We start from the raw sequence: 13587 nt of genomic DNA, 5'->3' as shown, positions 1-13587 counted from the left end.
AAAAGCAGAAGGGTCCCCGAGCCCCAAAGCCAAGCCAGCACACACTTTGTTTCTCCTGCCCCTCGCTTGGATTCACAAGAATTCAGGAAGGAATACTGCCAAAACAGGCAACAGAATGGAAAAAACCCATTTCTGGGATCTATATTCATAGACTTCTGTCATCTCATACATTTACACCATCGTATCCATAGTGCCAACCTTAAGATCAAGTATTACAGAGAGAATGGAGAGAGGGGAAATGAACCCCTTCAAATACCCTGTATACAACTGATGAAAACTAACCAAACCATTGTCTTCCTTCTCCAAGATCAGGTTTAATTTCATGCTTTTTTTTTTTAAGATTTTATTTATTTATTTGACAGAGGGAGAGATGGCCAGCGAGAGAGGGAACACAGGCAGGGGGAGTGGGAGAGGAAGAAGCAGGCTCCCAGCGGAGGAGCCTGATGTGGGGCTTGATTCCAGGACCCTGGGATCACGCCCTGAGCCAAAGGCAGATGCTTAACGACTGAGCCACCCAGGCTCCCACTTCCATGCTTTTAAAAATTAAAGGATGAATCTAAGTTTATCACCTACTAATGGTTCATGTTATGGCAAAGTTTATGTCAATTCTTGAAAGCAAAAGTCTCTGGCCATTTTTAAAAACATCCCTTCATAAATATTTCATAAAGCTAACACCAGGAAAAATATCAAGAAAGTTGCAAACACAAATTATGAAATCTAAGCTGAGCCCCCTAAATATATCTTAGCTTGGGACCAACTGTTTTCTTCCACATCGACTATCACATATATCTACCCCCAGAATAGCTGCATTCTATATTACTATAGAAGAACATCTTTGCATTTTTATTAACATCACTCATGTCAAACTTCAAAAATAAGTTGCGATAAACCATTACTCACATCCTGGAAATGAATAAAGTATTATCAACCTCTGGATACATAATAGACTTACCGCTAATAATAGCAGTACAGATAGACACACGGGGTGTTTTTAAAATTCCTGGTTCTTAAAAACCTGCACTCTTCTAAAATATTATAGAACACTCCACAGCATCGAAACATGCAGAAGGGAGGATGTAGTCACAACGACAAATCATGGGGCACTTAGAATGAAGAGGAATTCTCTGCCTGGTCCTCGGGATAGGCACCGGTTGAAGCACCATCTCCTCCACGATGTCTTCAAGTTTACTCCAGGGCACTGTGCCTGCTTCCTCCTCTCAACTCATAACATCACCATCTGAAAGACCCTTCTGTCCCTGTATACTGCTTTGCAACATCTCCTGCAGTTGCAGAGTTTAACTCTTCTGTGGTGTAATAGGTATTATTACAACCTTTCCCTCTGTGCACAAGCTGAATCCTTCAGTGGATTTCAGGGACTCCGAGTTATATATTTTTGCGTTTGAGAGGAACTCGAGCAGGGAGGTCTATGGGTGTATACATATGTGCTAGGAAGAGGACAATAAGGAAAACCAACGACTGAGTCTCGTAAAAGAGAGACCATCTTCCTTAGAAGTCAGGTTGGGTGGTGAGAAGGGGAAAGAATGGTATGTACCCAATAACACAGGTGAGGAAAACACAAACCCCACAAGGGTTTGGTGAAGACATGGAGCAAATTAACTTGATAAGCACGGAAGCCAGTGCAAGGGGTTGTGCATGAGGTAGAGGAAAAGATAGCGCTGGTCTGCAGGCACTCGTGCAGCGGGAAGGGGGTCCTTGGAGTAATCAGCAAGCTTGGAATCAAAAAAAAAAAAGAAGAAGAAAACCATCTCTATGGTGAGTATGAGGCCCTCGTTAACAGTATTGGTAAATGCACTCTTAATACAATGTTCCAATGAATTCCCTTCTGAATAACTCTGAAGTGTCAAAGGAACAAAATGATCATGAAATCTGATTATTGTTAAGAAGAGTAATTTCTCTTCCCTGGTGTATAAGGAAAATATTGTACGTGTCACTTAATGAAATATACTAAAGTGGGGCAGCCATTATTTTAAGCCATTGTGCTTAGATTTCAATCACCAAAAAAATTCATATTTATAAGTGTAATCTAGCCACCCATTCACTCTGTACTTCTTAGACATGATACATGATTCTGAAACTGTCAACAAATCAGATAAAAATGCTGTTCGTTTGGATAAAATTTTAAATCCATACTCTCTCTCACAAAGAAAATAGAACAGGACCTATTGCAGAGATATATTACAGTTAATAATTAATAATAACTAAGCTGTTTTCGCCTTTTCTCCTTCATGTCTTAGCAGCTGAAAAAATAAAATCTCTTTTTATTGCAGCTAAAGGAAGATGGAAGGGGGGGTGGAAATAATAAGAACACTCTCCCCACTACATTCTCTCTCAAGTACTTCTCTCCTTTAAAAATATCAAGTCTGCTCTATAACTTGCACATGAGCCGAGAATTAACATAATAGCAAGCAACGTTTTACAAAGCAGATGATATATCTATAAGGTAGATTTTTCTTGAATGTTATTTTTCAGGCAAAAAGCCAGGCAAGCAAGCTATAGTATAATATATATATATCTGAAATAGTAAAGTATATCAGATAGTTCAGAAATGAGCAGTGTACATCTCAAAGCATATTTTTCTCTGAATGAGTATCAGAAAAATGAGTATCAGAAAAACAGACCATTCTCTTTAAAAAGATATAGAGTTTTAAAGGTGTTGACAGCAGCTTTCTATGAAGGAAAGAGAAATTTGGGCAATACTGGGCCGTGGGCCACCACTGGTAGGTTTTGTAAGAACAAAGTCAGCACATAATTGTGAGGGCTAGTAGATGCCCTTTGAAAATGTGCCTGTTAAAGGCTATCTATAATTTTGTTCAAAATTTTGTGCGAAATAGGGCTTTCTAATGGAATTGTTGATATGCTTAACCACTGTATATGGGCACAAACTCCACCACTTTAATGGAAATAGTCAATGCCATCACCAGGATAGAACCACTTAGTAGGGAAATTGGAAATTTAATTTCAATCAGATGAACAAAAAATGGAGAAGAATGCTTGAAGTGGTAGCATAAAAAACACCAGCGATTAAAAACATTTGGAACCTTTGCTTACCCTTCAAAGGCATTTGTTGCCATGGTTTTTAAAGACCTCTGAAAGCTTCAGCTGTGTCCACAAGAGCTGCCAAGAAATAGGGGTTCTATACTGATTTTATTTGTCAGATTCATTTTGTCTTAATTATCTCCAAGATAAAGATTACCTGGCCAAAGCGAAAAAAGGAAGAGCCACTATCATTTCATAGGTAAAAAGACTACGATTTTGCTTTTCTGAGCCCTTTTTCCAAAGCATGCATCCATGTGCATGGACGCACACATCCAATTTCATTCTATAGCATTAGAGTAACGAGCACTGAAAATTGGTAAGGAGAGGGACATTCTTACATGGAAGGAAGTTTTCAGGTCTTGAATTTCAGGGCTGTGCCTTTCTTTTTTGTCTGATGAGAACCAGGAGCCAAACATCTAGCAAATTTACCTCTACGTGGGGGTAAGGCCTTTCTTTCAAAAAGTTTCACTACAAATGCTTTCATTTGAAAATTACATGATACTCATATGTGTACACAGCAAAACTCTTCTTCCCTTCAGCTTCACTGGTCTTATTTCTCTGTTGCACAACATGCACGTGACTACAACACGGACAGTAAACATTAGAAGTAGAGAGGCGCCTGGGTGGCTTAGTCAGTTAAGCGTCTGCCTTCTGCTCAGGTCGTGATGGGGTCCTCAGCAGGGAACCTGCTTCTCCCTCTCCCTCTGCCTGCCCTCCCCGCTGCTTGTGCTCTCTCTCCGTCAAAAAAATAAAATCTTTAAAAAAAAAAAAATTAGAAGTAGAAATAATGGAAGGATTAGGCAAGCTCTGGGTCAGAAAAGATGCCTGTGGACTCCCACAGTATAAATAATTTGGAAAAAAAAAACCATCCCGTTTTTTATTTGAAAGTCATAAAAATGCTTCTATTTGTTCCTGCTGTTTACTATTTGTACAGCTCTATGTGATGGAACCAGCATGTTCTCTTTTAAATTGTAAGCTCCTGGAGAGCAGCATTCGGCCCGTTGGGCTAATTTGTGATTTTCCTCTTTAGAAGGGCCTCAAACATACACTTTTAATAATGAGAGTGTTTCTTACAAGGTTTTGGTAAGGTGCAGGGAACTCATAATACATTATTATGAGAATCAAGAGGAAGTTTCTGGAATTACTTCTCTGCTATTAATAATGGGCAACCTTTAGGAAGTAGTTAACCATTCTTTTCACCAAGTTTCTTTAATATTAATTGAGGGAATCGATTCAAATCCCCACCCCTGGATTGTTTGCAGAATGCTGACTCTCTTTTCTGTAGCTTCTAGATAATTCTGTCCCGACAGCCAGCTATCATGTCAAACTCGGTATCTGGAATTGAACTTACCACAACCCCTCTCTGATTAGCCTTTCTCTTGCTTTTTCTCAGCTCAGTTGATAACATCATTATTTTCCCTCTGTGTGTGAACCTCTTACCTTCCTTCCCTCCCAGACTTCCCATACTGAATCACCTTAAAACAACCTAGATTCTTTCATTATAATATCCTTCAGTCTGTTCCCTTTTTTCCTCATTTCACAAATACCCAAAAGTCCAGATTTTTAGCCTGTCTAAACTACTGGAATACCAGCCAACGTAGTCTTCATGCTTCCACTCTCTCCCTCTGTAGTCTCTCCTATATATCTCTGGCAGGTTAATCTTTTTGTTTTGTTTTGTTTTTGTTTTTGTTTTTTATAATATTTTTTATTATATTATGTTAGTCTTAATTAAAATGTGTTCTATCTCTCCCATGACTGAAAAAATGTAATGGTTTTGTGTTGCCTGAGGCCCACAAACTGATCCTAACCTTCCCCTCATACTTTCGTTTATTCACTGAGTGATGCCTACAATATGAAGCCTTGATCTGGGAGGTGCTCACATTCAGTAAGGGAAAGACCCATCTAACTGTCTACACAGACACTTGCAGTCCCAGACATAGTGGGCCACAGGACAGAAAGAACTGCTGCATTAATGTCGAAAAAGGTTTGATGACAGTAACTTTTGACTAGAATCGGAAGAGATTTTACAGGTAAGTTTGGAAAGTAATTCCCAGCAAAGAAATAGAATGTTCATATATGAGTAACAACAAGTAGCCCAGTATAAAAAATTTACTTCAAAAGTACAAACAGTGACTTGGAGATCCTTGAATAGTGGTCTAAGAATTCTTCCCTGGGCCATGGAAGTCATTAAAGTGTTCTGTACAAGGTACTGACATGATTAGGGATTTGCCTTAAGAGCATTAGTAGACTGGCAGTGTGCAGAATGGCTTAGAAGAAGGCAAACCAAATGAAGCAAATGGTTTAAGTGAAGAAGGCAATAGGAAACATTGGGTTATTGCAACGATCCCAGAGAAAGTTAGTGAGAATCGGATGAATGCACGTTAAAGAAGTGTCTCAACAGAGCTACACAACAGTTCTGATGGGAAACGTCAGGGGTGAGAAGATGAAGACAGCTGACCCTAAGGTTTTCAGGGTGGGTGCCTGAGGGAACAGATATCAACAGTATTCACCAGGAGGAGCAGCTAGTGTCAGATGAAGACACATGGGAGTCACTAAGAAGCCAGGTTGAGGCAGGAGCTCAATATGGGAGATATCCGCATAGTTGTGACACTTTAGGTCTTAAATATTGTTTCCCTAGGGCTTCCATGACAAAGTACCACAAATGAGTAACTTAACACAACATAAAGTATTGTCTCACAATACTAAAGTCTGAAATCAAGTTGTCAGCAGAAACGACTTCCTTGCCTCTTTCTAGCTTCTCGTTTTTGCCAGCAATCTTTGGTGTTCTTTGGCGTGTAGATGCATCACTCCAATCTCTCTCTCTCTCTCTGTGGTCTTATGGCATTCTCCTCTCAGTCTCTGTATCCAAATGCCCTTCTTATAAGAACACTAGTCCTATTGGATCAAGGGTCCACCCTACCCCAATATGACTTCAACTAATTATATCTACAGTGACTTACTTGGAAATAACGAGGTACTGGGGGTTAGGACTTCAACGTCGCTTCTGGGGAAGCACAATTCAACCCATAAACAGATACGCAAGAGACCTAGGACACCAGATGGAGAAAAGGATGGGGAAATGAAAGGAAAAGAGACTATAGATGGTGGGGAATGCCTACTTTTAAAAAGCCAAAGAGGAAACGTAAAGAGGCAGAGAGAGGACAATGATCCCCCTGTTCTCTCAAGGCTTATTCACCCAGTTTTCCCTGAGCTTTTCTTGGTTTATGCTATTTCACACTTCTGGACTTATTTCCCAAACTGCTTGCTGCCTATGAAAATCCTTCATTCCTTTCTAGGCCTATGTCAAATATACCACTTGCATTAATGCTTCTCCTGCCAGCCTTACCCAATGAAATATCTTCCTTTTCTGAGGTCCTCTAGCAGGTCTTATCCACCATTCTTTTGACTTCTTGTCATAATCTATTTAACAGAGATGTGCCTAATACTACTAGACGCACTGCAGCAACAGTAACCAACAGGGCAGACCAGACCTGAAATCAGCTTTCCTGAATTTACATCCAAGTTCAGGCAGGAATATGGGGAAGCAGCACCTGGTACAGACAGACAGTCATCACCCAAATGAATAAATAAGAGAATTTCGGTAAAGGTTTAAGGGCCTTAAAGAAAAATAAGGGTAATGGAGTAGGAAAGAAAAAACAAAACAAAACTCGGGGCAAACATTTGTAGGGTTACTTTAGGTAAGGTAATCATGGAAGACTTCTCTGAGGATACTGACATGATCATGACATGACATGATCTTTTTCTCTGAGAAAATGATTTTGGGCAGAGATCTCAATGACAAGAAGCCAGCTGAGTAAAGAAGTGGGTGTTGCAAGCAAAGGGAAAAATGTGCTGAGGTCCTGAGGAAGGAACATGGTTGGTGTGTTAGAGGAAGAGAAAGAAGGCCAGTGTGGCTGGATTATAAAGAATGGGGGAGAAATAAGAAGGACTAAGAGACTGTAAAGTATTATAAGCCACAGGAGGGAAGCTGGACTTGAAGTGCAGTGTGAGTTTTAAAGGAAAGACCATATGAAAGACCATATTTAACGGATTTCTCCTGCTGTTGCATGGAGACTATAGATCGTAGAGGAGCAAGTGTGGACTATGGAGATCAAAATTTTGTACTTTTCTGTGCATGTATTGTCAAGACCTCAACTGTGAGCCACATCTCTGAAAGGATTCCAGAGATAAAATAGATAGATAATGAGAGAACAGCCACCACTTCTCCCCCATCCACTGGCCTTTTCCAGGTATGGGTACATATGTCAAGCCAGAAGATGACTAGAAATGTGAAACTAAATGTACATACTAATTCATCTTGGAAGAACAAGGGTGAGTTCCTAAGCACAAAAGGCCTAAGTTCTCTCTTAATACACCTCTACAAAGTGGATGGAGCCAGCTAAATGGGCCAAGGTTCTTCAGAAAGTCAGGCTCTGCTTACCCTCAGCCACTGTTGGGGAGCTATCCAGGGTGCTGGAATGTCTCATCCCACCACCCCACCCCTGATGCTTTCCAAGGCCTAATGGACAAAGCCTGTCAGTTACCCTTGTTGGACCTAACGCCTCACTGCCTGGAACCATAACCAGACTCCACTGTGATACCACACTGATGTCCTTCTGGTCTTAGCTAACCTTGAAGTCAACACCTGCCTGGGCCATGTCTGTTTGATCTAATGTTAACTATCTTCTTTGTACATCTGACAGAGATAACATGAAGTGGGAGCATAGCTAGTGGTATACAGATAGGCTTGGGACTCCACTGTACCTCATGACCATTTGAAATAATAATGTCAGAGAAGCAGGGAGCTCAGTGGAGTCTTTGTTTCCTTGGAATAATACTCAAAGATGGTACCTGGCTATTGAGCCAATCATCAAATCTGCTTATATAACTCATCCAAGGTCTCTGCCTACAAAACATCTTAAGAAACACTGCTTCTCCATCTGCAATGATTAACAAGTCCATGTACTATCCCATTTTACCCCTCCCTTAAACAGCATCCTTGACTTTGCTTTAAAAAAAAAAAAAAAAAAGAGTATGTTCAACTGAAGGCCATTACTCAATTTCTTGAGTAATCAAGTTTATACACTAAGTAGTGGATGAAAATTTGTATGCTTTCAAATCAAACACTTTACCTCTTCAACTAAAACACTTAGAGCACTAGAGTAATCTGATGGATACTCATTCCTAGCTCTCTTCTTAAATAACAAGAAAAGCAGGGACAGCTACGGCATCTTCAGAAGTTGCTACCTGCATGTCAGACCCTTCACTGTCCTTAAATAGGTTTGAGGGTCAGTGTGACTTATAAAGAGCCAAAGAAGTTCAGTAAAACTTTTTAGTTGCATGTTATCAAGACTATGATGAGAAAATGGGACAAGAAACCACTATTTCCTTTTTATATGCACAAACAAGCCAAATACATAGAAATGCCATTCAAGTAAAAAAGAAATAAATTATTTTATTTTTACATAATCTAAGAATAAATACATGGCCAAGAATGTCTTTGTTTGATCTAATGGTCAATTAAGTTTGTTAATTTCTCTTCACAGGACTCCCCAAACTCCCTTTTACCCCCTGGTCTTTGCTCATATGCTCATTCCTATGAACATCCATCCCCTCCTCCTTCATTCTGCTCATTTGGCTCATCCTCCAGACTTAATTTTAAATCAGGAAAGCTTCTCAGAGCCTGACTCAACTCTCAACTTCACTCAGTCTGGACTCCCATGTAAGACCCTTCACTCATCCTCATCTTGGCACTTGTCACACTGCCATTTAGTTGCCAGTTTATTTGTGCAACTCTCCCATCACCTTTTAAGGTCTATGAGAATGAGGACCATGTCTTTCGTATAATTGTATCTCAAACCAAATCATTTTTAAGATCCCTCCCTATCTCTAAAAGTTAATATTTCTGCCTCATTTCTACGCTTCTTCCAAAACTGTGGGCTCAATATTCACCTCATTTAATAAGCTTTATTTAAGTGACTTCATACCATGATAAGAAGTTTCTGAAGCCAGGCAAAAATTGCAGTTTTATGCAATTTATATAATAGTAAAATTTTACATAAAATAATTTATACTACACTGAAATCCTGCTCTTTAGTCGGTATACACAAGATGGAGATAAGATATATACATTTTAACCATCAAAGAGTAAGCAGAAATTTTCTAAATATTTGAACTTGAGATAATGCCATAGCAATAAAATATTTATTTTTATTAGCTCACATTTCCTTCACTATTTTTTTAAGTGCATTTTTCTTTTTTTTTCCCCTGTGTTTTTTTGGTGTAATGGCTTAACACTCAGAGACAATACTCAGTCTGATGTGAAGTTACATAGTACATTCTTCAATCCTGAACACATAGAATGAAAATAATTTGTGAGAATATTGGTATTATTCCTTGAAGAAAGGTCCTTTCTATCTTTAATCTTAGTAATTTGACTTTTATAACTGAAAATATTTATTTTCTTATATTCATCTATTATTTTCCTTATGTTTATCATATAATAGCACTTTATCTATCCTGACTTACTCTCTAATTGTATCACAAGAACAAGTACCTTTGCCTCCCCAATAAATTTCCCAAATAAATTCCAATTTTGTGGGATTACAGATTATATCTTACACATATTTTGATTTCTCTCAGAACATCTTGCATAGCTACAGAGTAAGTTTTTAATAAACATGAATTGTCAACTTTAGTTTTAGAAACAATCTATTCCCTTATACATTAAATCAGGGGTCAGCAAATTATGGCTCACAGGTCATTTCTGGTTAGTTTTCGTCTGTTTTTGTATATAAAGTTTTATTGGCACACACCCACTTACTTATATATTGTCTATGGCTCCTTAAGGGCCACAATGTCAGGGTTGAGTAGTTGCAACAAAGACTGCAAAGCCTAAAATAGTTATTACTGATCTTTTCCCAAAAAAAAATGCTCCTGAGTGCTGCTCTCAATCATTTTTACAGATGAGAACACTCAGTCTCAGATAAGTGACTTGTGCAAGTTTGTAGCTGAACCTGTTCACTAAATCTACCTCTGTCAGATGATTTGTCAACACCAGATTAAATGTTCAGTGAAAATAATGCTATTTTACAATACACAAAAGCAAATAAAAAGTAATACCACAAATAAAGATGGTTGTTGAAAGACCTTTCAGGGCTTATGCCAACTTAAACCAAATAGAAATATCATTTTTCTAAATTCAGACAGTTGCTTTAACACATATATGTGTATATATACACATCCATGTGTATATTTATTTATATCTCTATTTCTTTGTGTGTGTACGTATATGTATATAAAGAAAAATTTACTATCAGAGAATGTCATTAATTTTATTTAAAAATCCAACAAAAAAGTGCAAATCTTACAGATTTCTAAAAGATGTTGAAAGTAATAACTGTCAAAAACTCCTTTTAAAATGGACCAAGACAAATAAATTAATTAATTAATTAATTAATAAAATGGACCAAGACAAAGTAAATTCAGCTAACCTAAACTCCTGTCAGACTGCTATGGGATCTTTAGCATAGATATTTAAGGTAGTAGATATGACTGATGTTTTCCCCCAGGGCATCCTCTAAAATGCAACAATATAGACATTCTTGGAGTGCAAATAAATTGGAGCTGGTAGTAGAAGGGAGAAGCTGCACTTAGTAAGCCAATACAAAAGAGGATCAAGGCACACAGGTGAATGAAATGTTACAAGTAAATACTTACTAACCACTTATAATGATAACATGTCCCCTATTACAGGTCACCAGCTACTGTGTCTTCTCACTTTAGCAAAAAGTCATATCATCCACTGAGACAACAAAGAGATGGAGGAAGAGCAAGAGAAGAATAAGTTAGAATTGGTGCAAAGAACTGATACTCTGAAGCAAAGATCAGAACAGAATACATATCCGGACACACCCAAGGTGGAAAGGTAATATGTATAGACAACACTGTATCATATAAGCCTAGTTGCCTGCAATACATGAATATTCACCTGCCATCCCCTAATCAGGGCACAGACCTCTCAAGACCCAGCTGTTAAAGTCCCCTTCCTGTAGAGTTGCTCAAGACTGCCTGGATCTTGCCAACGGAGGAAGCAAAATTACTCACCCACAACTGCCCTGGTCTTTGTCAACTCTTTCTCCTGAGAACTTTTTTCCCTCCATGTTTCTACCAGACACGCTAGTAAACCTACCAGGTATTACTGCTTTCTTCTACAAAAGACTGCTCATATGCTTTCCTTCTTCAGTTGTTTCCCCTCAGGATTAAAAATGGAATAAGTTGTTTTCTTTTTTTTTTTTTTTAAAGATTTTATTTATTTATGTGACCGAGAGACAGCCAGCGAGAGAGGGAACACAGCAGGGGAGTGGGAGGGGAAGAAGCAGGCTCCCAGCGGAGGAGCCCGATGTGGGACTCATCCGGGAACGCCAGATCACGCCCTGAGCCGAAGGCAGACGCCTAACGACTGCACTACCCAGGTGCCCCAATAATGGAATAAGTTGTTTTCAACACACTATTACCTTGAATACTTCTCTTGAAGAAAGCCTTACAGCCTTCACAGGACCAGACTCCATAATGGTAGCCTGAGGCATAGTCATTGCACACTGCACAGTAGCGGGTCTCCTTGGCAGATTCCATGGCCATGCTTCCTTTGTCACTGGTACTGGCCAATCTCTCTCTGCCACCCTGGCGCCGATTGTCTGAATTTGGCCTGGAAAAAAAAAAAAAAAAGGAGAAAATAAAAACAGTGAATCTATTAACATTAGAAAAGCAAAACATGTAAGCTCTTCTAAAGAATAAGAGGCTTGGGGGATGCAGCAGATCCACTTTATTCTGACATTTTGAAATAATGAATCATAATGTAAGCTAATCTTTCATTACCTCTTGCCGGCTGTTATAGCAAAAGGTGTTTGCCTATTATATTAACCTTGAGGGGAAATTGTTTATTGCAAACTTGCTTAAGAAACGGACTGCCTACACCAGAATATATTATCTAGAAAATGACAAAATGAAATTAAATGATTTTTAACAGATTTATTCTTTTTTTTTTCAGGGATTCACAATTAATGTAGAACCATTAGAGACCAACGCTCATTCCAATTCTAGACACACTAAGAATCTTTAGGAAATAGAGACAAGGTATAAAGCAGTTGGGGCATTTGAAACTCAAATGAACTGACGAACAACACAGAACATGTATAGAAAGATAACAATTCAAATTTTTATGTGATTGTTACCATGTAACCCTCGAGATCAGTTTTTATAACTTGACTATAACTTCAGGGTGCCGTTCAATACTCAATACTCCTCTGGAAGAGCACGTACAATAAGGGCAGAGAAACAGAAACAATTACTCCAACCTTTAAAAGTTCATACAGGAAGCATATCCCAGAACGAAACCTGAGAATTAACAGTAAGTTCTGGAAGAACCAAGGAAATGGAGAAGTAAAAAGTAGAAAGCTTTCAGAAGAAAGAGGGATTGACAGTGCCAAATGGAGCAGAGAAGTCTAATAAAGCAAGGACTGATGAAATGAAGTAGGATTTGACAAAGAGGACCCTTAGCAAGGAGTTTTGATAGAGGTGTACAAGCATAAGTCAAAAGCCAGTGGGCAGAAAAGAGAATGGAGTAAGATGAAATGAAATGAAAGTGAGTGAAGGCCATTCCTTCGAGAACTGGAGAATGGGCAGAGAAAGAGATGGGGTGGGGTGGTCGCTAAAGAATATAAAGATAAAAAAAAAAAAAAAAAGGACTTTCAGAATGGAAGCTAAGCCCCATCTAGACTGAAGGGAATGGACATTCGAGAGGGAAGAGTTGGGGATACAGAAAAGGGCAAAACAGAAAAAGTCAAGGCAAGTACAGCAGTTGGGATTAAAGACACGGGTAGAAGGAACAGCCTCAACAAAGACACCTTGAAGAAGACAGAGGGAAAAGAGCTAAGAAAAGGAGCAGATGAGATGAAGTTTGCATCTCTCATTTAAACAGGAATCAGATCATAACTCAGATCAATCCAGGATTTGCTAGGCATGCGCAACTGAACAAAAGCAGTGGAAGAGAATCAAGGGTGTATGGTCGGAGCCCAGCACGGTGCCTTGTACTTAGCTGGCACTCAATAATATATTTAAATGAACTCATGGAATGTTCTAGAGTATATAGGGAAAAAAAAGAAAAGTTGAAAGATATTGGAAGGATAGATGGAGCGAAGGCTCCTATAAGATACCAAAAAAAAAAAAAAAAAAAAAAACAAAAAACCTGGGACACCTGGGTGGCTCAGCCTCTGACTTAGGCTCAGGTCATAACCTCAGGAGCCTGGGATCCAGCCCCACTGTCAGGCTCCTCACTCAGCATGGAGTCTGCTTTTCACTTTGCCCCTCCCCCTACCGATTCTCTCTCTCTCTCTCTCTCTCTCAAATAAATATAATCTTTAACAAAATAATAAAGGGGCGCCTGGGTGGCACAGCGGTTAAGCGTCTGCCTTCGGCTCAGGGCGTGATCCCGGCATTATGGGATCGAGCCCCACATCAGGCTCCTCTGCT

The 13587-nt window shown here is 39.1% G+C and overlaps 1 protein-coding gene across 10 annotated transcripts in view; it reads right to left on the bottom strand.

Annotated features, from left to right (window-relative positions):
- The window catches only part of ESR1 (estrogen receptor 1), a 380558-nt gene that overhangs the window by 231036 nt on the left and 135935 nt on the right, over positions 1 to 13587 (bottom strand). For 9 of the 10 annotated variants that reach the window (XM_034669311.1, XM_034669310.1, XM_034669319.1 and 6 more), the window contains one exon: positions 11568 to 11764. In XM_034669311.1, coding sequence (XP_034525202.1) covers positions 11568 to 11764 — 197 coding nt within the window. The remainder of the gene's footprint in view (positions 1 to 11567; positions 11765 to 13587) is intronic. The other variant, XM_034669318.1, reaches the window with a different exon arrangement.

This window comes from Ailuropoda melanoleuca, chromosome 10 (genome assembly GCF_002007445.2).
Source record: "Ailuropoda melanoleuca isolate Jingjing chromosome 10, ASM200744v2, whole genome shotgun sequence".
In the NCBI taxonomy this organism is placed as follows: domain Eukaryota; kingdom Metazoa; phylum Chordata; class Mammalia; order Carnivora; family Ursidae; genus Ailuropoda; species Ailuropoda melanoleuca.
This window is presented reverse-complemented; position numbering and strand designations above follow the sequence as displayed.